General features: G+C 41.3%; 1 protein-coding gene across 1 annotated transcript; it reads right to left on the bottom strand.

The window, feature by feature from the left end:
- Positions 1-23,537: 23,537 nt before the first annotated feature.
- Positions 23,538-26,271, bottom strand: znf503 (zinc finger protein 503). The gene is made up of 2 exons (XM_070916088.1): positions 25,892-26,271; positions 23,538-25,483 (listed from the first exon to the last, which is right to left on the bottom strand). The coding sequence occupies exons 1-2, from the start codon at positions 26,144-26,146 to the stop codon at positions 24,056-24,058; spliced, it is 1,683 nt and encodes a 560-aa protein (XP_070772189.1). The 5' UTR covers positions 26,147-26,271; the 3' UTR covers positions 23,538-24,055.
- Positions 26,272-27,009: the final 738 nt, after the last annotated feature.

Below are 27,009 nucleotides of genomic sequence, written 5' to 3' on the forward strand. Positions count from 1 at the left end.
GTGCTGCCATGAAATGAATGACCTGCTGAGTTGTGCCTGTGTTAGTTTATGACTGCCTGGCCATTATTCATAATTTAGAATGCGTTTGTTATCGATTCATGATTTAGTGTGATTTATTGGTGCTTGTCAGGTTTCATTCAAAACTCCACCAGTTTTAGTTCAGCAGCAGGCCTAGAGTTTATGAAAAATATAAACAAAGTTGGGCGATGTGCAGATACAGTTTCATTTGTACCTTATTACATAACAGCCTTGGCTGGATTCAAATGGAGCCTCACTGTAATTCATTTGTTCCTGTTATTTCCTTATTGCCAACAACAATAAAATGAAATGTTCTAGAATACAATATCAGTCAAGAAACACTTTGTAATGGAAATGTTGATGAGAAAACGTCAAAATCCCTCCAAGTTCAGACAGTGTTTAAAGTTCAGTGTGGTCAGGTAAGAATATGATATTAACAATTGATCAGGAACATCAGTTATGTGTTATGAGCTTATCCCAAGAGGATTTGGTAGGAAGCTGTTTTGTTCCTACAGCAAGCATCATTAAATCTACTGCCTCTGGACATCTGGGAACATAAAGGTTAGCACTGATATTAACCCAACATATGGTTCAAATTTGGAAGAAATATCTCAAGATTAAAAGTCTAACAATATAAAAGGGTCAGCTCAATCTGTTACAATCCTACACATTCTGTTGTAAATTTAGCCCCACTTATAAGTTAACTTTTAATTTCCCTCACATGGCTGTGCAGGATTTCCATCACTTTCACTGTCACCTCAATTCTGCTTTGTTCCTCATGAAGATTTACAAGGACAAACACTGTCATTGATGCAAAGCAGCTGATACCAGGCTCGGCTAATACCATCAAATTGCAGAGTCAGCAGTTTCAGGCTTATAGTTCGAATCTAACCTGCACCAGCGATTGGCAAGAAAAGTAAAAGCAGCAGCAGTTTAAAACTGTAGCTAGATGTTTTTTGTTTGTTTTTCTAATGGCTGCTGTTTTTCTGTGGGTCTGTGCTTTAGGGATTGTGCATTGTGCAAAATGTTTTGTTAACTGGGTCACATTGTCTGCTTTTATAATTTTTGGATGGCCTTGTGCCCAAAAAACATTAAGCCCAGGTCAGAGAAGTTGAGAAACATGAATAAATGATGAATCTAACTGTAACTGTATGTATTATTTGTATGTGTTTGCAGATTTAAACGCCCTACTCACCCATAATCCTAAAGGGAGGTTTTCACTTATTCCTACAGATAAGCCCTTGTCTAAGGACTGTGTGAGTGTTTACAGATTGTGCGTGATTGATAGCTGTCTGACCCTTGTAGTAGTCTTGCTGTACTGGTTAGATTGGGAGAGGTTACACCTTATTGGTTCATGAGGTTTGGTGGCCCCACCCAGCTTCAACCTGAGCAGAGGTTTAATTAGCCACGGGAAATAATAATAATAATAATAATGTTCTTTCTTTTTTTTTATTATTATTTTATTTTTAGCTAACAAGTGATTAAATTGTAAAATGTAAAACCTCCAAACACCATATGAAAGATGTTGTAACACAAATTGCTTGCAGACATTTAGTAGGAAAACCACAGGTGTTGCTAATAACATTAACAATGACTCTGTTCTATTCAAGCGTCCCAGGAAGTCACGACAGTGAGCCAGCAGGCACAATACCAGGACCCTGAAACTGAAGCAGCTAAATGGTATTCATAAATCATTCATTTTATTATTTACACCTGTGCTTTTCCTACAGTGACATATCAAAATGTATTCCATTTATAACCAAACAGCTTCCCTTGTGCAACCTGCTAAACGTGACAGAGTGAGTTTATGAGTGAGTTACGAGCCAGTTCTATGAGGCGCTCTGCATCTAAAACCAAATCAAAGGATAAGACAGCCTCACTGTAAACACACTTGAACTGTACATTATGTTATGTAAGTTATGGTAGAGTTTGTGCTCCTCTTAGCTCTAATGTTATATAACAAAAGCATACGCTAAGCTAAAGATTGTACCGGAATTCGGGGCAAGTGGTGAGCCAGAAGCATACTACACACTTGTTAGGACAAGATATACTATTGGAAGTATGAGACCCTAAAAGGATTTTCATTTTTTTCACAGATAAAAAAAATGCACACATATAAAAAAAAAACAAGACACAGACAGAGAATCATCTGAATTATTCGCCTCCTCTTCAAATGTGCCCCTTGAAGCTGCAGGCCAAGGAGGAAGATATGTTGTGAGAATTGTGAGAACAAAAACAATTCTCACCTTGAGATAAACAAGAGGCATCACTGAGACCTGCTCCCTTCCTGCTGCGCTCAGTGAACAGTTCCATCCAGGACAAGGAGGAATTCAACCAACAGTGGAGTTCACCCACTGTCAGTATAAATAAAAAACTAGATCCAATGAGATCTGACAAAGCGGTGCGTAATGGGATTTGATGTCTGTGGGCGTAGATGAGGAGACAAAGTTGGAATCAATAGAACAAATAAAACAGGTAACTTGAAGCAAAAATCAAAGAAAGAAAGAAGTCATAAACTTGTTTGCATAGTTGAAGAAAAGCTTTGTTCTCTTGCAGCACAACAAAATCATCCAGGTATTGTTTTGTTTGGTGAAGCCCTAAATGTCACGCAGCCTAAAATAGTTATGCTCTTAGGAACAATTAGCGTTTCACTCAACTTGAAATTTTATCAAAACCAAATTAATTTAGGCAAAGCGCGCACAGCCCGGTGGTTTGACTGGTGCGATTATCTCTTGAGCAGGAAGCAGACACACCCTCACATCACTGGACCGTGCCTGTTTCATCTGGATCTAAACCGAGCCGTGCCTTTCAAGTCTCAGATCGGCACGACTGACGGAAACAAACAAAACACCTCCTGACAGCTCAAAAGCCTTTCTGTGTCTGTCTGAGGTTACTGATGCTCCACGAGCTGACACATGGTAGAGGAAACAATTGCTTCATTAGTAAGAGGTGAAATAGTTTCAAAAAGACCTCATTCACTGCGCTGAGAGTGAATTAATGGGCTCCAGATTGCTGCTTCAAGTGAAGTAAATTAAGTTCATGGCTGACAAAATCATTTGGTGATAGAGCTGCTTCTCTGTATTTTATAGGTCTTTGGCATTGCTGACGAAAAGGGCAGCGACTGTTATGTGTGGACTGACCCCCATTAGAATGTAAAATGACGGAAATTAGTTTAAGTGAGGGTAAAGCACTGGGGAGGTGTCAAATCAAAAAGTATAAATCTGATCAAATAGACCACATATTACTACACTGACACTTACTGTGGAACAATTGAAATAATGTTGCATTAATCAGTTACTAACGCCAAGAGAAGCCCAAATGTGGAGCTGTCATAATATACAGATGTAATAAAAAAACACACAAGTGGTGGACAAAAGCTGCGACAGGCACACATTTGATGTAATGCAGAAGAAAATCACTGAGTTCAGTACCACAGTGTTTACAGTCTTCTTCAGTCTTTTTTGTTAAAACACTCCGACCCGATGAATCCTCTCAACCCACAGTTTGTTTGGGTGCACTGTAATCAGACACACGAGTTGCTCTTCCTCTGCTGCGTCTCTGACAGAGCAGCTGTTCAAGGCGTGTTTACTGCCTCCAGAGGTCAATACTTGTGTCATTTCAAACGGACCTCTAGGATCTTTGTGACTGAGACACATTTGCCGTTTCCAACAGTCACCAGTGGTATTGGACATTAATCGGGTGGCAAGACGTTCCATAAAAACTTAACAAGGTGATAATATGTCAGTGTTGTGTTTACAGCTTGTTGTGTTGCTCCCAAGTGCCCAAAAAAGTCAATCCTCTCATTGAATTTCATAGGTCACTTGACAATAAATTGAAACCTGTCATTTCACATTTTAAAACTTGAGCTAATGTGGATGTAAAAAGGTCACAGAGGTTAGGTTCAAGTCAAGAGCTAAAGTTCCATCAGCAAGGTTGAAATTAGAAATTAGTTACAGAATGTGCCCCCCCCCCCCACACACACACACACACACACACACCACCACATGCACAACCATCACTACCCAACCCTCCCACTATCCCATAATGAATGAGAGGCTTGCTTGAATTGAATTGGCATGTCAGCGGGAGAGCGGGGCTTTGTCGTTGTAATGGATGCCAACATACTTAACCCCACCATTTTAGACATTAGCTTCGACCACTGGAACTCCTGAGAGGGCTGCCTCTGGAAACACTTTTCGTACACAGTCCGCTTATAGCCTCTCCCTCTCTCTCTCTCTCTCCCCTCGGACGCTTGGCAGGGAGGAAGATCTTGTGATTATACTGCTTTTGTTTTCGTCCTCAGCGTGCCTGGATGGGTTTGGATTTCTAAGAAGTTCAAGATGTGGCAGACAGACAGGGAGATAGAGAGACAGAGTTAAGGTGAGCACAACTGTTTGAACTGAGAATGTAATGTAGTCGGGCGGAATCTGTCACTCAGCTTATTGCATGTTGATGACTCAGGGTAGTTTCGGCTGTAAGCAGCTCCTGATTTATGGACAGTCGGTGAACTCCTGCGGGCAGCGAGGTAGGGAGGAGAGGGAGATCACAGCCCTGCAACCGCAACAGGGCCTCCTTTTCTCAACAGAGCAAAGAGAGAGAGAGAGAGGAGGACTGAGAGAGAGAGGCAGGGCCTGCATTTTTCCCCATCATGCCAGACTGCTTTGCACGGCAATTAGCTGTGTCCTCATTTAGTTTGCCCCGTCCCAAAGGGTAATGAAAGTCATACATCATCTTCAGGGCCTGCTAATTATCCAGCTCAGTTGCAGGTAAGCTTTGTAACCATGAGAAGGCCCTGTCGCCCAGATATTTATTGCTCTTCCAATAAGCGGGTAAAAAATACTCTCTTGAAAGGTTGCCTGTACCAGGCACCTCACATCCTTGACATACCTTTTCGCAAATGTGCTAGTCAAAGGGGAAATGTCTTCATTCCACATAAATCATCTCCTCTGGTGTGGCAACAAAATGTTCGGCCAGAGCAGTGCGCAAGTGCTGGAAACTGGAGAACATAAACATTTTGGGGGTCAGCTTGTCTGTGTTGATTTACATACGAATGGCTAATGGAGGAAACACAAGTGAAATACTGTACTCACTAACAGTATGGCTGAGGGACTTTGCCTGTTCCTGCTGTTTCAGTACTTATTATTGAGAGACATGCATGTTTGGATTGTGCCGCTCAGCTCTGAAATGCATTGCAGTTTCCTTGTCACACTAAATATACTTATTTAGGTGAGGGTTACCAAATATTTGCCAAATATCTTGGCTCGATACTAATGAAGAAGAAATACTGCAGAATATATTTAATCCTAATGCATTTAGTTAAGTTTAAAGAATTATTTGATTTCTTTTCTCCAATTGTGTTCAAAAGCAATTGGCAAAGTGAAATATTCGCACTGTATGATTAGCTCAAAAAAGGTTGAAATGATACAATTAGTATTCACAATCACACCAAAAACTATTCTATACTTTATAAAGTGCACCCAAAGAAAACAAATCATATATGTATATTGCACAGTTTCAAAATGTAGTATTATTTGTGAAAATTAGAACTGGTATGAGTAAGAAAGACAGGCAGGAGATGGTGAATACAGGGTGAATGAAAAGTGAGCAGAAGGCAGAGTATTCACTGCCTTCTAAGATGACACTATAAATCCAATGTGATGCCCTGACATGTTTGGATGTTTGGGCCCACATCCTCTGTCACCTACATATACAGATAGGGAATCTGTCTTGGTCTACTGATTGTGGCCCTCATTCCTTTCTGCCTTTCCCGCTGTCATCTTCACCCCGCCACCCTATCTGCCTTGAGCCTGGCAGCTAGTGCAGTCTGGGTATTGGAGTCTGGAGAGCGCAGGGTGAGAGCTGGAGGCAGAGAGGAGACTAATTGTCAAGGTTATGCCTCGGAAGATGATTGATGCCAGGCTGGGCTTTCCTGTCAGCCTGTCAGGAGGCAGGAATGTTTAATGTTCTCATTATTGGTTACGCTGTTGTGTATATTTCTCTGTCAGCGCCGCCGAGCCATCTGAACTGCCAAAGCACTTCAAAGGCCTGCAGGTCATTTATCTTCCCCTGACGCTCCCAATGCTCAGCCTCAGCTGAGTGCCAGTGATTTGTTATGACTTGAGAGCTGGCTGACAGACAGGTCCTCTGTAAGGAGGGGGAAAAAAGGAATCCTTTTTGTCACACTGTGAAAACATCAATGTTCCCGTAATGGGCTACAACTGTCAGTGGAGGCCAGCACCTGACAGTTGTGTGGCCTCACTAATTTGCAGTCCCGGTGACTTGCACTCTTCCCGGTTTAGATTTGGTTGTGGTGTCACATACAAACAGGCCGCCATCTGTTGTTCGCCGCCAAAGGGAGGGCAGAGGAGAAGAGGGAGGGCTATGCTAATTGAAGATGCCTCGTCATTTCGTATTAATCATCAAGCCTTCGTATCCTTTCTTTTGAAGTCAGGGCCGAGCGATGAAGAGAAAAATAACTCTGTCTCATGCGAAGACAGGGAGGAAGATGTGGCTCAGGAACGCTGTCCAGAACATGGGCGAATGGAAGGCAGAGGATAAGAGATACGGGGGGTGGGGGGGGTCTTACAGAGGGGATGAGAGGAGGCTAGAGGGGAAGAAAAGGAAGAGGTGAGGAAAGGGGAGGGGCATGGGTGCAGCGAGAGAGAGAGAGCGAGGGAAGAGAGGAAAATCAGATCTTTGTTTCCTTTCCCAGGCCATGACATGATTAATCGTTTTCTTCTGATCTAATTTTGGAACATGAAAAACAGCACATTTGTCTTGAAGAAAAATGATGTGCCGCATGGTGCAGATGGAAATTTCAAGCCCTGAAAAAGATTAAAGTGAAATTCCACTCCTTAGACCTAATCATGAGTTGTAGATTATACTGTCGTCTTAACCAGATGGTGGGTTTGATTCCCCGGACCCTTCCTCATATTAATGAATGCTAGACTGTTATATTTGACTTTGGTAAGTGAAATGTCTATCAGGCCTAATGGACTGCCAGCCAAACTAACACGCTGCACCTCTTTCTGCTCTTCCTGCATTTTTCATGCCTTAGACTGGTGCCCTATGTAGAACATTGTGCTTCCCCTTTTCCATTTCTCACAGTGTTGTCGCCCGCCCTGCCTGCTAAATATTTTCACACACAGGGTGGAGAACAAGAACAAACTTGTGTCCACAGCTAATTTCCTCCCATAGGTTGGGGCCATAACTCTGGACTTACAAAGCGTCACCTGGGGCGAGCAGGGACGGGAACTCGATGCTAATATGATTAAGCTTCCAGTCAATATGACTGCATACACGGCAGTATGTTAACCAACCTAATTATGAGAGGGGTGATAAAGGGAGACGAGTGGGTGGCCGGGCATTTCATCTCGGCACACATTTCGGCTGCCCTGTGGCACTGTCCTTTCCTTACCAGAGACCCTCACACACTCATGTGCACACACGCACACACAAACAGTCCTGTATTTCATTTCGAGAAGAGACCATTTTTCACTTGCCACAGACAAATTGGGTTCCACGATTAGTAGTTGTGCCAAACTATCCACTGCAAAACTGGCTCTGGTCTTTAATGTTACATGTTTAGAGGAGAAATTAATACATCTGTTGCATAACATCTTACGACATTATACTCCCATCAGAGTAGGATGATGACAGTGCACTGTATTTATTAAGTAACTCTGATGCTAATTTCAGTATCTGCGGGACTCTCTAAGCTCAACTGTAAAACAACTGACATCAGCTTTATTTAATGTTGCTATCCATTACTCTTTTGCTCCATCTGTTTACTTTAGGGGAATAGTCCCACCTCATGAAAATACAGAGACAAGACTTTGGACGTTTCTCTGGGTTGTTTTGGCTGCTGGTGCAGTACTTGGAGGCCTTTTCATCCTTTTCATGCCTAAGCTAACTCTGCTTACATTTTGTCTCATAAGGTAAATCCAGTGTAATGCTGTCCACTTTCTGGCCCAGCTTCAGCTCCCCTGTCTGTTTCTGGACAGCCAGAAGTGTAAAATCTGCTAGTTGACGAGCTCTCGTGGCAGGCTGCCACTCTACTTGTTCGCTAATATAGAAAATGCAAATGTTTGGAGGAAAATCTATGAACAGGGAAAATACCAGGGGGAGAAAAGGGGGGGTAGGCCAGCACAAAACTTTATTCATGAATATGCCAGGCGCAGACTCAAAACAACAGCCCCCTGAAACTTGGACGCCGTTGCAAACCACAAACATGAACGGAGGGAGACAGAGAGAGCACAATGCCAATATGTCACACGCTAAATAGTTTTAAATTAGAGCCTGTATACGCCTGTTGGAGACTACATTCATCATACTCAATGTTGGTCTGTTTCTTGCAACCCTGGCAGTAAGAGCTTCCACATGCCAGTGTCGGCGCTGGGGAGAAACAGAATCGGGTTATCAGCAGAAGTTTACTTGTCTTTAATCAGCCTGTAGCTAATTACCAGGCTTCCACACAGCGTGGCCATAAGTCATTAATCATACAGGGCGTCTGGGAGCTCTCAGCTTTGTCCCGGACCACTGCAGCAGACAGGAGCTCCCTTTTCCATGATGGAGCTCTTTCCCTCTCTCTCCCTCTTTCGTGTCTCCCTCAAAGCGGCTGTGCCTCCTAGTGGCAATGGCGTCGCCCATTAGGGTGAAAATTACAGGCTTCGGCGTAGATACCCAAACAACGGCTGTTGGTTGTACTTCCTGTTTCTCTTCCCAGCGGCCTTCTCCATGCCTCTCTTACAAAAGATGACTTTAGCCTTACTCACAGTGAAATGCATGTGCGCACGCCAAAATGTGCTGCGCTTGTCTGTGCTTCTTGGCATGTTTTTGTCAATCAACAAATTAGCGCTAGAGGCTGATGTCAGTGTTTTAGCGGCAAAGTCACTCACTAGTTACCTTGACTGACGTTAGGCTCAATCAGAAGTTGCCATGGAGAAAAAGTGAGCTGGTGATATTTTGCAGTGAGAGTGGAGGTGAGAAATAAAATTGTCATTTAGCCGGATCAGGTGATACATCATTCTGTCTGCGCTGCAACGCCCTCGCTCACGAGTGACTAAATGGGCCCAGGCTGTTTCCAAATTACAACACAGAGGTGCTGAGGTCTCGACATGGATCCATCCTTGGTGTTCTGACGGCAAGACAGATTATTCTGTTGAAATGTTTCCAGTGGTTACATCCAACCAGCCAACGCTATGTGTAAAATAACACAACAACAAGAATGAGAGGAAGAAGGAGACAAAGCACATGGACACAGAGAGAGAGCAGAGAGGATGTCTTCTTCCATCACTCTGATCCCTCGGACAGCTCCATTCACCGTCCTCCATCACTCTTTGACAGGGCATATTTCCAGCGACCCAACTCTGTTTCTGTGCTCCTGAAATTCCATGCTCAAATGTACACATATGAGCATCGTTCCAAGAAGATCTGAGAAAGGCACTGGCAACTGCAAAGTGAAGCTTTCAGCTGCTTTTCATGCTACTGCATGGCAAACTCCCATGGTTGGCTGAACGTCTCCATCGACCCGGTTGAACAAAACATCCCTTTGTGCACCTTGGAGGTCAACCTGCACATACATGTAACACACAAAATATATGGTGTTCAGGGAAAATCTTTGTGTTGGATGTGCTTTTGTCAGGAAATAAGGAAGGCTGCCATTTCCTCCTTACTCTTCAACTATTTGAGCACAAGGTTGTGAAGACAGACGGTGCGTCATGTAAAAGTAAAAGACTGGCATCAAATGAAAGATTGTTTAAAGTCAGAACTGCCAAAGCTTTATGCCCATCATTTATCTTGTTACCAATAGATCAAATTCACTTCATGGCAGAGTCATAAAAATGTATGAGAATGTAAATGGCTGAGTGACCCATTCATCTTGTTTAAAGTGGCAAATGTAACATGCTTCTCATCCTGGGTGATAAACTCATACTTCACTCTTTTATGAAGGATTCATTGTTGATGGTGAAACGTCCTGAATTTCATTATGGCGGCAGGTAGAGAGGCTCTGCCAAGGTACTCCTGCTGCAGCACAGTATGTGTAAATCACTAAAGCTGTCTTACGCTGAGGACAGACCAGGATGCTGTTTTTTTGCAACAAGCTAAAATCTGACCTCAACATTTTCGACTACCATTTTTTTTAAAGCTCAGTGTTTTATCCAAAAGTCAAACTGAATGCTCGCTATTTTAAAGTCTTTTTTTTTAAATGATAGCATATGACATTTTCACTTCATGTGTTTTCTTTGACATTGTTTCCTGAAAAATAACATCAATCATTCTGATTTCCTCTCGAGAAGAAAAAGTACATGTGAGAGACTCCCATTTGGCTTCCCCGGCCTGAAAAGTTGTATTTCAAAACCCTCAGAGGACAAAAAAATGCAATCATGCCACTAAAGCTCAATATTTCTGCTGGACACAGTGAGTGGTGAGTGAATCAAAGGGCAGGTTTTTTCCTCACACCAACCCACCCACATACACACACACACACACATTAAAAGTTCTCGCATACACACAAATACGCGTACGCACATGCTTCTAGACAGAAACATACACACATTAGTCGACAGGGCAGTACACTGAGGTGGTTTATGCTTCTTGTCAGTTGGAGGGCGTGATGAAGTAATGATTAATATGGGGGATGTTTGGAAATGTAAATCTGTGCTGCAGCACAAATAAACCAGGGGGGTTTCAGGGGATGATTAAATGGACATTTCACAGTTGATTGAGCATGCAAAAAGTCATCCATTTCCCCCTAACTCTGTAAACAGCAAAGGCTACCCTCTTTCCTGTGAAGTATATGATGGTCGTTGTGGTTTTATATGCACACACAGGCCATTGAAGACGAATGAGTGGCTCAATTTATATAACCACTGGGATCTCCTGATTAGGTAATTTATATGGAGGACAGGTTTATAACTGCTAACTCACCGTCATGTCCCGCAACAATTACTTCTGAAATCCGGCTGTAAAAGCAGACAGTAAATTCTGCATTTTTCTTTTGCTGTCATCAGGGCCCATAACCTGAGATCTGATTTTCAATAAATCTTTTTTTATGAAATGGAGGGCAATTACATCAAGAGAGAGAGACTTTCAAAATTGATCCAAATAGTGAAGAGTGGCATGTATAGTGTCTATCTAAGATTGCCCTCAGTGGCCTTGGTGAATCTAAAAAGCTTCCAATTTACAGTATGTGCCCCGCATATTTGAGAAAATGGAGTATCATCTATTAATGGGTCAGGAACTCATCTACTGAGGGTGAGGGTAGCAAAACATGTTCACACAGAAGAACATAAATTCACATTAGTGCTGGATGAAGACTAAAACCTCAGGAATCTGATCAATATATGACAAATAGAGTGAAAGAATGACAAACAACTCAAACAGTAGGAGTAAAGGAGATTGAAGTGCCATCAGATGTCATGTAAACTCCTACTACTTTGGTTTGCAAATACCAGTAAACATACATTATAGCTGTAGGCTGCAACACTGATCACAAAGCCAAATATAATCACTGAAAGTATATAGTAGTGTCTCCAAAAAGTAAATTGCACTTGCAACTGCAATCAGAGATATAAAAAATAATAACATGCAAGTATAAAATCTACAATATCAAATTTAAGAACATCATTAATCAAAAGAAGGCAATGCCATTAAGATATATAGACATATCAGTACTGTGGAAAATAAATATAGTGAGTTGTGAAACATGAATATGGAAATAAAAATAGATGATAGAAGTGTGGAATAAATACAAGTAACATAGAATAATAGCAGTTGAAAATTACAAAGTCAAAAGGTCATCCATGACTTTGCTGTTCTTATAGTTGACAGGAAAATACTTTGACATTTGACTGTAAGTAAACAGTGAAGTAAGCTCTCTTGGGCCGATGTCTGGAAGACCCAGGGGTGTTTGGCTGAAGCACAAAGTAAGATTTCCTGGTCTTAAAATGTAATGTTTTTGGTACAACAGGGTAGTCAGGTTGGTCAGTAGACCAATAGACCAACCTTAGATTTTTTTTACATTAATATATATATGAAAAAAATAACATATGCAAAAGCTATTGTGTGCTATTTTGTATGCTTTGGGTTAATTATGTATAGGTAAAAGTGTTTAATCACAAATTAAAGGTATTATTATTTTATTTTAGATTACATAAGCGGATCGTTGGAAAGTCTAAAGAGATCTTGGTTGGCTGATTATTCATCTGTACCAAATGTAAAAAGTTTTAAACATAATCTATCATCTGTCTGCCATATTACATATTCAGAATAAGGTAATAATACGGTGTAATTCTCTTGTTTGTCTTTTAACTACCAAATAATTATAAGCAGCCGACATTACACAGCACTTCTCAGCTACTCTCCAGTTTACTGTATTATGGCGCCAGATGAAAAAAGGAAAAGAAAACATGCAAGTTACATTAAAACCCCTTTAAAGTTTAACACTGAGGTCCAGCATTCATAGAAAATTGGTTTCGACATCTCTCTCGGTATATGTTGGTTTGTTCTGGACAGCATCTGGTGAGAAGTGGATGTGTGCTATTAACAAGTCCTCTGGTTGGGGTCCCACCCCAGCATGGCTGCTTGTAAATGGCACTCTCTTATGGAGACAAATCACCCACTGGTTAGGGTTTCAATGAAAGGGGATACAGTTAGAGTACATAAATATAGCCGTAGGAAACACCACTAACCATGTGATACTCAAACGATAGACTTTGTGGCCAAGAGCCAGGGTTCACCCCAAAGACACTCAGCTACCAGAACAGCTAAAAGCTCACAGTATACAGTGTGCATGGAAATTAAATCTGTTGCAGAGCCCAGGCTCAGATAGTTTTCAACAAGCTCATTTAGCTGAACAGATGAGATGGATGAACCATTAAATAAGCACACAAAAAATACAGGGACAACTGTGTGTTGGCTCTGCGATGTGTGGAGAGGCTGCAGCTTTCATAGGGATTTGAATGTGTGTTTCAGCCAAACAGAGTCAAAGAGATGTCTGTAGAGGAACTAGAAAGTAATAAGGAAAGAAAGGACCCTGTGAGTGCTTATTACAACCTGACATGCAGAATCATGTGTATGTGTATGTGTGTGTGTGTGTGTGTGTTTGTGAGGAGAGTGTCAAGTGTGAACATGCGGAACAAATGAAGAGAATTGCCAGGAAGTTGCATCTCTTTTGCCTACACAATAAGGCAAAGAGGGAATTAACTCTGTAATAACAGTTGACAAAAAAAACTTTACATACACAATTACTGTATTTTGACGAGTTATGAACAGAAAAAATGAGTTTGTTTCCCCATTAGTGACTGTGTCCATGCTGAAGTTAATCATATATGATTAAATGGATCAATTGAGTGTTGTACCGATAATTGTTATTAATTAAAAATTGTTTTCTGGTTGTCTTCATAGCTAGGAAGATGCCTACAATAAAGCCAGCTCAATGCGTTCTCAAATGTGATCATCTTGAACTCCTAATCGACACACTGACAGACAGCTGAGCGTTTTACCATGAGATGGTGTATCACACAGCTCATGGATCAAATTAGCAATTACAGCTTCGAAACTCACGAGATTTAAGAAAGAAAAAAAAAAGCATTTTGCATCTCACATGGTTGATTTCCCCATCATCTTCATATTTGTTCACAGCTGTCACATTGATTCTCTTTCTTTTCGGCAGGAACAAGGGGATATTGTTCTATCGTTTCAGAGTGAAAGCATGCAGGCACTCAACCTGTCGAAAGCATGCTGGGCTGTGTTGAGCTCTGAACTGGAAAATGCTGGCTGCCTCCCTGCAGTTTTGGACTGTCTAAAGCAGTGGTTCTCAAACATTTTCATGTCACAGAACCCTGCATAGACACTCATTCGGCCACAGACTGTGCAGCCAGTAAGATTTCACCCCCACGACTCCCACATGGTAAAATCTTTACCATTGATTTAATACAGAACTGTATAGAGATCATTTCTAATAGGTCAAATTAAACTTCCCCAAACACCCAAAACTCCATGGAGCTTACTGTTATACAAACCACTCTGGTCTGAAGGTAAATGAGATTAATGCCATTAGCAATTGCGACTTGAAAAAAAAAAGTGTGCATTCATCAAAAGAATGGGTGGCTCAATTGTTATCAGAGCGCATAATCAACAGGTGTTCTAAAGTAAACGCATGGATGATTAATGGTTTGCATATCAGGTCTCCTTTTCCAAAAGAATATGTTCAAAATTCAATGAACTGCCAGAGACATTAAACATTAACAGGGAAAAATATGTAAAAGAACAATGCCTTTTGATTGGCGGCATCCATGAAATGAAATTTGAGCGACATAGCAATGAATAATAGTCTTTGGCTTTGTTTGCAGACCAACAGGCCGGCCTCCCACAAAGAACCGACGATGTGCTCCTTTGAACTGGCGTTTAGACCGACAAACACAAACATTTGCCAAAACACAGACCCATTCATATTTGGGGCTCCCATGTGAACGCTGAGGGTAAATCACACATCACAATTTAAAACAGATCTATATTTTATACGCTCCACCGCATCAGATCACTCGTATTACCTGTGGAGCCCTGGACTGAGGCCTATTCACAAACGCACGCAACGCGTTCAGCTGCACCTCGGCTGCTTCTGGTTATACAGTGTTTCATGACACCCTGTTTGCAGTGAAGTACTGAGCAGCTTATTAATCAGTGCTGAGAGGTCTCCCATCCATCCAGGCATATGGCTGCTTGCCTGTGGAACATTTTAAAGGCAAGCAGGTCTATACAACAACCATTAAAAGCACAGAGAGCCATATCCTTGTAAATTATTTAGCTGGGAGAGGGTAGTAAATCAATGTGAGTGTCATATACCGAACATGGCACATGCTGGAGTGAAAAATGCATACAGAGCGACTATTCACACTTGGCGCTGAGCATGGCATTTAAAACCCTGTGTCGTCCGCCATCTCTCCACAGCCCTGTCAACTTCAGTCACAACTAATTCATTGAAGTTGATTATGAGTGATCCATTTTGGGAATTTGTACAATTGCACTCTGCTGAGTATTGAGCTTATGTACACTGGAACCGGTGGCTTGTGCTATGTTTCAAATCAATGCTTCTTTCTGCATTGTTATTTCAAAGAATGAGGCAAGCAGAAAAGCTCTACAGTGCATTGTAAATGGAAACTAGGTGTTCAGTGTGAAACATATGATCAACAGAATACTGACTTCAAGCATTTTGTGGTGTTAATGGTTATGTGAGGAAAGCCTTGCTGAAATTTGTACTTTCTGAAATGCTAAAGCCTCAACACCCCAAACTAAACATTTTGTAGTTTAGCCATAATCAGTCTTCCTTCACACAGCTATTCAAATATTCCATTTGTAATTTTTGAGGCAAGAGTTATTCCTGAACGTCAGTGCTTGAGATCTGGCTTGTCGACAGGCTTCACTGTGACTGACACACTCATCAAAATGAGAATCCTTCTTGCCTGGGGGAACTGTGATACCTGTCAAATGGTGGATATCTTTTAATGTTCCTGTCTCAAATGCATGTCAGAGCAAATGCCAAGTCCTAACATCAGTTATTACCTGGATGTTCAACGCCTGATTCCTCTTATTTACCTAAGGTTTCAAAAGATCCCTTCACTTGTCTTTCCCCGTTTCTTTGTGCTGAGAATCATCCTAGTGACAGTTTTTCTATCCTCAAATTTTCAGTAGATTTCATCTGTTTATTTTGTGATTGACTCCTTGGGTGTGCGCCATGTGTGCATGTCTAAGTTATGTATGCTTGTTCTCTCATAATATTTAAAGCCTTAAAGGTTGATAGCTTGCATTTGCCAGCTTCCATCTTCAAGAAAATTAACTATTACGCACCTCCTCATCAGAAACCCTCTGCAGGCTCCTGTGTGTTGTGTGGCCTCATATGCTGTGTGTCTATAGGGGGAGCAGTTCAGCATATGACTGTGGAAACACTTGCAAAAAGCTCTGTAACCTCATGTCACATAGTAGAGAGAGAGTTGCACTTAATCTAGACTCTTGGGGATGTTGAGGATTACAAATGAATCTATACTGTTTAAATACTGTTGTTATCTTTAGCCCCTTCTCTGCAGTCAGTTACAGTCAAATTAAATCAAATATAAATAATCCTGATATGATCCTCATCCTGACATGCCATTGCAGCACCTTTGCTACCATCAAACTCACTACATAAAGTGTTACTATGTCCACGGGTTCAGACAACAGAGGTAACATCTTACGAGCAGACACTGTACCATGTGGCCTGCAGCTGAGATGGACTGTCTGTCTGACTCTTTGAATATCTGTCTGACTAGCCAGAGGAAATAAAGATAGGCAGCACAGGTCTTCTTTATCTGACACGGGACATATTACATTTGGACAGATGTGTATGGCCCTCTTACAAGGAGATTTTTCCACATACAGTCACCAACTTGAGACCCCTCAGCATGTGCCCAAGACTACATGACTTAACGTCTACGGTGTACAGCACTTTCTGCAAAGGTTGTGGAGTAACACATTTTAATGACAAGATCAATTCGCTTCTAGATAAAACACGAGATCACTAACTGGCGCTCAGACTAAATTATGATTTATAGCTACTTTACATTAATGTCTCTTTTTCTTGTTTATTTTCTCGTAATTGTGATCACCTAAAAAATATGCAGTGGTTATATTGTTTACATTGTTCCTTTTCCCTATGGCATAATGTCCCTATAATCATATCTAGAAGGAAATACAAAAGAGCCTTTCTTGATGTTCTTAGTCTTTATATTTTCTTCACAATAATACAGCCTACTATTTTAAATAAGCAACTAGTTTCAGAAGGAAAACGGAGAAACTTGCTTGTTCAGCATACGGCCCTAGAAGGTTTTCACTACAACTTCTGCAGTGCAGAAGACAACAGAAAAAAGGGAAAAAACAAATGGATTGTAGGTAATTTGAGGTTCAATTTCTCAGTTAACACTAAAATGCATTAAAGCAATAAAAGTGACGCGAGCCCCCATATTTCCTGGGGCTGTGTTGCTGTATGTCTGGCCCAATTTGTCTCCCAGTCAGGCCCATTAGTCTACTGCGCTCCCTTCTTAATACGCCCGGCTCCCCCAAATGCCTCAGATCAATGTGTGATACATCGCAGCATCATCACTTATTGCATGTGGATGAGTTGAAAAATGTCCCCCTCTCCTCTTATTTCCTTGGAGAAGTCTCTATTGAAAGTCATATGGGCACAGGCAGACAGAAGTAGTTTGGTTTGGGGTTGGCGGTGTGGAGGGGAGGGAATTGTTTGGTCCACTGACATGAATGAATTGCTGGAGTAATATGGAGGCTGGTAATAGTTGAATAGTTTATATCAACGTGATAAATATAGCTCTCGTAAATCACATAAGTGTTATATATTACTGTTTTTCACACTTGGCTCCGACCAGGAAACTCTGGAGAATATCATAGTGCAGTGTACACTTTGTGTACAGAAAGTTCTGGGTCTTCAGTGGTTCCTTAAATTGGATAATGGTCCTATGGAGTACCACCATTATACAGAGAACTATTAATGCCCCCATATGGTTCTTTACAGGTTCGTGACTGACTCTGTTTCTCCAAAAACAGCTGCTGAGGTGGGAAACGGAGGCAAACACAAAGGGAACTGTGTTTACTTGTTAAGCATTTTTCATTTAAGTAAAATAGCCTCCTGTTAGCACAGAACTCACTTGATAAGAAAAGGTTTTGATGTTATTATGAGACTCATATTATTTGGTTAACTATAGTCATATTTTGAATGAGCCACTGATAGTGGCACTGATGTTAGCTGTGTCATAGAAGGTGGTGTTAGCTAGAAAACATGCTAACCTTAGCTGACAACCATCGCAGCAGCAAGTTCTCATGTAAGAATGGCTCTTGTTTATAACAATTTAATAGTGATCATTGCTTGTGTACTGAAGCCACACTGTGTTAATCGTGTTTATCATTTTAGGTTCTGTTTCTTCACGATTTATTTTAATGCATAAACAAAACACCGTACTTTGTGAGGAGCCATCGCGCTCAAGTCAGGCAGCAAAACTCTCAAAACAACAATGAGTTTTGCTGTTATTTATTTTTGGCTAAATTGGCATCATTTAGCTCACTTACACAGTCAAATGATAGATAAGGGCAGTGTGTGATAAAACAAAAGCTTTTTTCATTTGCAATTTAAAGAGGGAACATTTTGAAAAACTTAACAGGGCAGGGGGAAGTTAGCCATCCCACGCCACTGACAGCCAATCCCCCTCCCATCACCTGAACTCTATGAGTACCACTGCCAAAAACATGATGAAGTTTTGTAATGTAACCTTTGGTTGTATCAATTTTTCCTTTCAACTTGACTCAATCTACGCCCACTCCAGTTTGTGATCATCTTTGAAAATCCCTTTGAGAATGTGCCTGAGCTTGCTGCATCCAGTCATTAGTTTTTATGCGTAGGTGGATCAAGACACAACGACTTTCCACTAAAGAAAAAGTCATAAAGCCAAATAGTCAAAGCCAACACATGGTGTGGCGATACAGCATTGTTATTCACTGTCAGTGTCTACACTGTATTTCCCACTGTGCTTCTGCACCCAGCTGCACATGGTGCATCTGCAATAATAACATACAGACATTTAGTGTTTGAGGAGAAATCATAATTTTCAGTGTAGTAACTGAAACATTGAACATTGAAATTGTAATCAATTACAGTCAATTTTTATTGCCATGTCTTCAATTGCAATATTTATTTCAAAACTGATTTTACTCAGCATTATGTTATTTATTTATTTTTTACTGCATGACCTTAATATTCTATTCAGCAAAATGGGATACATTTTATTATATATATTTTTATTTTTTTTTTGCGTCATTTTAGCAATAATTTGGTAAGAAATTTGAATATTTAAACAGAATAGCAGAGGTTTGTGCACTCCTATACTTCTGATGGAATGATTTTGACTTTTTAACACCGATCATGGATGTAAATTTAACTACTTCACTAAGTTACTTATTTGAACAACCATCTAGTGCTTCTTTATGTGACATATGTAACAACCTAGAATACCAAAAATAACAACCCCAAAATTACAAGTCAAAGCTGAACCAGTTCTGGGATCCTTTTGTTATGTATAATATATGTGCATGTCCATGTGCATAATACAGTAACCTCAAATGTAGGCAACAACTTTAACTGTTTTACATAAAGTAACCAGTCACTTAGTTATTAAATGTTGTTTTTCCAGGAGTGTAGAATATTGACTAATCATTATATCTTCATCCAATACGACAGAAGACCTGGGTTTATGTAGTTAGTAAGCATGTGAGTCATGGTAATTGGTAGCCCACACCCATGGAAATGACATCATGTACTCACACTGTCATGTAAGGCCGGTGACACGCCATCAGGATTTACTCATAGAAGGGAGAGAACAGCAATTATGTGGTAGACTGAAACCTCAACCTGTCGAAAAGACATGGAAAGCAAATGCCTTATCTCAAATTAAGCTGGATGACTCTGTCTTTGATAGTCCACTGGGTGGTTACACACAAAGACAGTTGCTGCAAGATGTCTTCTATTATATTCACACAGCTTCAAACAATTACAATAACCTTGTGATTGTGTGCCGTAACGCCCTGAAGATACAGTGCTTAGGCATTGCTGATTTCAAATGAAGGCAAAAAGCCCTTTGGAGCTGAGCCCATCCGTGACATTTTCTCTGCTTTTTACATTTATCAGTGACAGACAACAACCTCATCAGCTCGCATACTACTCCAACATACTCCATTAAGATGCCTGGAATAAGGGTGCATTTCCATAAAATATTCTTTGTCAGAATCAGAAAATGGGCAAATTATCTGAACACTAAAACACCCCAGCGCACCGTACATCCCAGAGCAGACAGAAATGACCTCATTTAGGCTGTCTAAGCACAAGAAAGTGTCTCACTGGTTAGAGATCTGAGTGGCACGGATAGATCAACACAGCCACTTCTCTCACATCACCTGGATGAGCACTTTACATTTGTAAATCAATGAGGAGGGTAACCACATGTAGAAGAGCTGGGAGGGATTCCTGTCTGCCTTTGCACAGATTTTGAGAACCAAATTACCGCCAGTGCAGCTCTCAGTTGGAGACTGTGTTCTAGGATCAATCTGTGAGAAAAGGGTGCTTTAGCGTTGATGGATATGACGTGTGACCAACAACTATGTTGATTTTTTTAATCTGCTGGATAATAGGCAGACTTAGTACGGATTTGGATGAAGTAGTGGATGTGGTTACGACTTTATGGCTTCATTACTACAATCACAAAGCTGCGGACACCTCAACGGCCCATATCACCATAAATCACAGAGATAATGACAGTCGGGTGTTCCAGCTAAGATGACACCTTTTACTACAATTGGAGTGCGGTACAGTAGTAGCTACACTTGAAGGCTGAGATGCTAACAGACAAAGACCATTCTCTGTGGTATATAAGTAGATGTATAATAAAAATGTATTTGCAAAGCAGCAATCTATACTTGTAAAACATAATTGCAAGTAAGAAATATAAAGTGCCCATAAAGTGAACAGTGCAAACAAAACCGTTATTGATAGGTCTCTTTACCCCATCACTGAGAGCTTTTATATTGTAATCGCAGTCTGATAAACACAATGACACATACATATAAGATAATAATCGCTCTTTGACTTATGTCTGGCATGGGGTTGAACAATATAGCAGCTTTCCCTTATTGACACAGCTGTTACCCAAACTATAGACTTGCCACTGCAGACGACGGCATGTCTTTATATTGTGCCACACACCCACTAATGACAGCTTTAGTGGTGGTAATTCAGTGGGGTTGAATATGGGGTTAGGTGTGTGAGTCATGTCCTGGGCTCCCCCACTTGCCAGATGTCCTGCCAGGTTTCCTGCAGTCTCTCTCTCTCTCTGTCTCTCTCTCTCTCTCTCTGAGGATGCAAGCATGTCCCAAAAATCTCAAATGACTGCTTTAGGTCTTGACAAGAAATCTGACTTTTATTTTTTTCAAGAATTGTGGTTCTTCATACCTTACGTTTTTCTAATAGTTTGGTGACTGTGTTTTGTCATGTTTGATTGCAGCTAGCCGCTAACATGGATGTGCAGTTTTCAGACCATCCATTAGGCAAAGCAGCCAGGAGCATAACTGTGAGGTAGTGGAATGAGCAGCTGTCTTCATTAAGGAATGGAAAACTTGTCTTTATAATCTTAAGAAAACATGAAACTTAATGTCTTCTTTAGTGAGACCATTACTTGCAACCTCTTTAAATTGCCTTTAAAGTGTCAGCTCCCTAAATCCCTAAAGTTTATTCCAAGTTTTTGCCTCTGTACTGCTCCACCATGAAGTGTTTCCAATACCAGATTCTGACCAATTTTCATTTGGAGAGGCTCTGATCCCATGTAAAAACCCTTGACCTAACACCATTAATGTTTACTGGGCCAGATTAGATACCACACCTCCCTTAAACTTCATCTTATTGAACTGTGTGCCCCCTCGAGACCCTCACCAGACTATCAATCAGGTTAATAAGATCCCTGTTAAATGCAATAAAATATTATCAAGCAGGTTTGTAAGTCACAATCACCAAATTCCATTTAATGACACTGTTTTTTTAAATTATATTTAAATGATTAATCTCTTAATTTAACATTATGCTGTGGTTGGATGTATACTTGTGTGCAGACACTCTAACCACTTTCAGGCCTTGATGGACAAAATGAATATGCACTTTAATACTCTTGCATACTCTAATCCCCCATGTTTTCTCTCCTCTGTGTCAAATCTTCACAGTGAGAGAGGGAGGGCTGGGTAGGTGGGAGGGTGGGTAATTCATGCACACATGTGCCTGCCTGTTCCTCCAGTGACAGGGCCAGGGGGGAGGGGCACATGATAAATTGCCTTCCACCGGGACCCTCCGAGAACAGCCACCATGATGTGGGTAGAAATGGAAATTGCTCCCTTTCACCGTCATTACATCAGTTTAGGACGCGTGTGGGCCTCATACACACTGCGAGAGGAGTTTGTGTCGTCTGACTAACCGCTGTGCGATAGACAAGGGACAGCATAGCCGAGGAGGTATTCTAAACAAATAATAATAACTGTGATACAGCTGGGTCAACAGTGTGTCCAAAAGAACTGAAAGACAAGTTAATGTTGTTTAGAGTCGACGATTGCAATGATATATACATGCAAAATATATAGGCCCAATATATTGCTCCGTTGATACACTATGGTTGATTATTTGTAGCAGCGTGAACTCAATTACCCACGCGATTTGTTCAGTTTTCTACGTATTAAAATAAAATAAAGCTCAGATATGCAGCTGGTTTTGTTTATGAAAGTCACAGACAAAATCAGCTGTAACAATACACGCCCATTGCTGGTAAAAATAAATAAATTTAAAAATAGAAAAAACGGCATAAACAAAATTTAAATTGCGCATGTGGGATGTTTTTTTTTGTCAGGTAAAAAATACATTAAAACTTCAATATGTCTCTGCAAATTCAAACCACGATTTGAGAGTGTTTGTACCTGCATGAAAATCCCACAACTTTGCACAAGTCAGATCTTTTTTTTTTTAATAACAAATGTAGTGCTGTGTACATCAGATTTACAGGTGGATGAGATTATCAAATGCAAATGAAATAGTAGAAGAATCATTACCAGGATAATGATCATCCAATCGAACATAGCCCATATATATATATATATATATACCACGTCGACACATCACCACCCTGGTGGAGCTTCAGAGTGTTGCTCTCAGCCCACAGCTGTATCATAAATAAAAAGACAAAAAAGACGCTTGTAAAAAAATGTAGTGCATTAAACCTGAAAGTCAGCAAATTATTCAATTCAACGTCCGTCTTTCTCTAAAGGTTGCAAAATTGATTTTTTTGATATTTTAATTCAACAATTTAAAATACATTGCTGTGCTCGTGTTTTTTAAAAACCACAAAAAAATCAGCTGTCCTTGTCAAATTGTTTTTTCGGGCGTATTTCACAAATTTTACTTTTTACGCAGGAACCGCAGCGAGTAAGTTTAAAACCTATCAAAAAATGATCCTCCACAAACAACCTATTGACCAAATTCACCCGCCAGCAAACTAAATTCTCTCATACAGATTCACTTTATGAAGCCCGTTTAACTCTGTGTACACACACACACACACACACACACACAGAAACAACCAAGTCTCACTCTCACTCAGGTTGCTTTTCATTTAAACTTTATAACACGTGTGCTCTGATAAAAGTAAACGTTTAAAGCTTCTCAGTTATTTGGCATTTAAACTAATATAATGCAAGGAAAGAAAGAAAAGAAGCACATTATATCAGCAAATGGTCTTCTGATGAGACAGCAATGTGTTTTAAAAAAAAGTATGACAGCCTGGAAAGTCTATAGGCCTATGTCGCGGAAATGATCAAATGGGGTTTTCTCAAGCCTATTAATTTAACAGACCAATTCTAAAAACTTCAGTGGACTATAAATGTAACTATCATTTTAAAGTGAATAATGTAAATACTTCAGAAAATGAGGCACACGGAGATATGGAACAGAATTGTTTCTTATTTTTTCCAGAATACATACAAAAAAATACCAATTCTCTTTCCAAGGTGTACACCTGAAAAATAACGGCAATTTAAAATGTGGACAATTTTTGAAATTTAAGAAACAAACATGCATGTAAATTATTTTTCTTCTCAATGATACATTAAATAAGAACAAATACAATCATAGCAATTTCAAATTAACATCGAAATGAAGACCCCTACTTTAATTAGTACTCTAACATGTGTGAGTTTTCACTTTACCTATAGAGATCAGTTTCAACATAATGCACTTTTTGAGTTGCTCAAATATTTTCCATTTGCAGCTATTATCGCCTGCTTTTAAGCCGACATATAAATAAATACAGTTGAAGTCCACGGATCCCGCCCATAAGTTTAGCGCTGTTAATATAAAAGTCTTTATATTTGCATTCTTAGTACTATAAACTTTTCAAAGTCTTTTTTTTCCTCCTCACTGGTATCCAAGCGCTGATGCTGTGGTGAGTCTCTGGCCATACAGTGCATAAGGGGAGTAGTAGGGGCCGGTGGCAGCGGGGACGGGAACAGGGGCACCAGGGGTTGGCAGGGGACTTTTGGAGTATGGGTGGTAGCGACTGCTGAGTCCTAACGCGTGATGCGGGCTCCTTAGAGCCAAAGTTCCGGGGCTCCCGGGGGCTCCCGACGGTGGCATGTGCATATGGCAGGCCATGGCCGCTGCAGCAGCGCTGGCCAGTGATGAAGACCCGGGATAACCAGATATCAACTTCTCCGCCCCAGTAAAAGCAGTGTGTGTCCTCAGGTGATTCAGGAGCTCTTCTGATGAGGAGAAACGCTTGTCGCACGGTCCATTTGCCGACACCCAATTACAAACATGGGGGAGAGGGTCGTTGGGGAGCATGAAACCGTATGGGTACAGGGGGTGTCCGCTAAACGATGGCGCCGGGGAATGAACGCCATGCATGGGGTGTGCCGGGTACATTAGTGGGTAGCCGGATTTGAGGGCGTTAGCGGCCGCTGCAGCTGCAGATTCGTGCGTGCAGGAAGCACTGGCTGCGCCCGCTAAGTGACTGGCACAATGGTAACTGAGGCAGTAAGGGTCTCTGCACAGGCTGGCTGACATGATGGACGGTGGAGAAGCCCCAGCCAAAGGGCTGGATCCAGCCTTACTGCAGCCCAGTGAACTTGCCAGCTGTGCGTTTACCAAGCTCCCTCCGTGGGGCAGGAAGTGTTGAGGGTAACCAGCGTAGGCCCCAGCCAAGCTACCTGGGTAGGCCATACCGGCAGGAGGCAAAGGGAAAACTGTCTGCCCCGGTTTGTAGGGAGAAACCGGCGCCACAAGTCCTGACCCGAGAACGGATGCGGAGGATACAGAAGTTACAGATGGTGATTCCGAGGAGGAGGTTTTAGTGCCAGGCGTCGTCTCCTGGTGTTGGTTGACCTCCACGTTAATTCCACCACAACTCACGCTTATCCTGCTGTGGCTCGTGGTGCCAGACCCGTCCGTAGTGCCATTTTTATTACAGTCAGACTCTTTCTTTTCATCCCTTTCCCCACATTTCCCCTCTGATGGCATGGGGGAGGCTGAAGTGCTGGAGTGGGGGCTGCCTGTCCGAGGTGTAAACGGCTGGCAGGTGGCGCTCGGCACTCGGAAACCAGACTTCTCTCCGCTTGAGACGCCCGAAGACGAGTCCTTCTTATCGGAAGGCTTAGAATAAGGTTTGAAGCTAGATTTGTCATCCACACCGATGTCACTCATTTTCAAAGGACCGGATTTAGATTCCTTCTCACTAGATCCATTTGATGTTACGGAGGATAATTTGGAGGAGGGTGGTGGGTCCGGTTTGCCGATCTGAGAGCAGGTCTGCGCCAGCAGAGCCAACGGACTTTTTTTGGCATCTAGCTGCAAGAAAAAGATTAAATAGATGTTGTTAAATGCTTTTAAAACGCACATCGACTGCTTTATTTTATGACTGCTAAATGTACAGCCCGAGAGAAAGCCGTTTAATAGGGACATTCACTGACATTTCCAAACGGAAACATGTACGCAGTAGGCTAATTACGCACGGCTCTTACGTCAACAAAACTACAATGCTGTTGATTATTAAAAAACAAATTGTGAGGCTTTATACTACTTTGCTGCACATCACTGTTGTAAACACCGGAATCACAATTGGACAGGATATATATTACGGAATGACTGCAATGGACTCCCAAAATGTTGTCACACGAAGCACCTACTAAAGTAAAATAGGCTACAATAAAACACTGTAATAACACCGGCGTTAAGTATTCAAAATCTTCTTCTTACCTCTATTGGACTGATCGGGGTAGAAGGCAAAGGCTGCAGATACTCCGGGTGCAAAATGTGTCCCGACCGTGCGGTAAGCATTTTCAAAACCTTGATGGGAAGTCGGTTTGCTTGCCGTAGTGGATCAGACGGTGGTGCGGAGTGGAGAAAAGGCTTGTTGATGCTCGGTGAGCTGCTATTCCGAGAACTGCTGCTTTCCCAGACTACACAAATATCACTATTTTTCAGGGCAGACGCCGAGGGCGATGTGATCATGTCCCAATTGTCAGGAAATGAAACGGCGATGCTTTCGTCAGATTCATTAAGACAATCATAAAAGCTTCGAGGCTCTCTCTCTGGGGGGAAAAAAAAGAATCGTAAAATGGTTCAATAATAGGTAATCCTGGTAGTAAAGGAGCAAGGCGAGGCAGCTGGAAGGAGACCGTGCGAGGTTATCGCAGATCCGTGTCTGCGTCTTGCACCATGAGCGCTGCGCCTTGTGTGCGTCTGTCTGCAGGTCCTCGCTCTGTACTCCCGAAGTACGAACTGGTAGAAATTTTCACTTCAAAAGCAGCTGAATTAGTCCGAGATTAAAGCCTTTGCCGCCTTCCAATCAAATGGGACCCTGAGGTGATTGGAGGGTCAAGGGGATGTGACGTTCTCCTCTTTGTAAGCGCCTCTATTTCGACAGCTCGGGGGAGGAGATAGGCTTTAATATTGTGGTTGCTGTGAACGCTTACGCTATTGTAGATGTGGTGCTACGGGCTCTATACAGTGTGTGTGAATAATACAATAGATGAACAATTCCTCCACTCTTAAAATTATAAAACATAATTTACTCACTTTCCAGTTTTAGGTCTATTATGAAAGATGTCGTTGAGTTTTGTGTTTGGACGTTACGTCAGACGGTACTCAGTTTATTCACCTCATTTCCTGGGTGAGTTAAATCATGTTTTTTTTTATCATGAACAACACATTGCGTCTCATCTTAGTCTAGTATTAACCTATTGTAAGTTATGATAACATGCTCTATTAGATTTCTGTGGTAACTGACACATATTACCGACCTTTTCACTGCTTCATTACCATTAAAACACTATAATACTCATTCATACAGTTTAAAGGTGAAAATATGTTAT

Source organism: Enoplosus armatus, chromosome 12 (assembly GCF_043641665.1).
Source record: "Enoplosus armatus isolate fEnoArm2 chromosome 12, fEnoArm2.hap1, whole genome shotgun sequence".
Lineage (NCBI taxonomy): Eukaryota > Metazoa > Chordata > Actinopteri > Centrarchiformes > Enoplosidae > Enoplosus > Enoplosus armatus.

Bases quoted from the DNA above. Each gene is read 5' to 3' on its own strand.
- znf503 (XM_070916088.1), bottom strand. From the start codon at position 26,146: ATGATCACATCGCCCTCGGCGTCTGCCCTGAAAAATAGTGATATTTGT. The intron at 25,484-25,891 runs GTAAGAAGAAGA...TTTTTCTTGCAG, and splicing joins CCCCGATCAGTCCAATAGAG to CTAGATGCCAAAAAAAGTCC.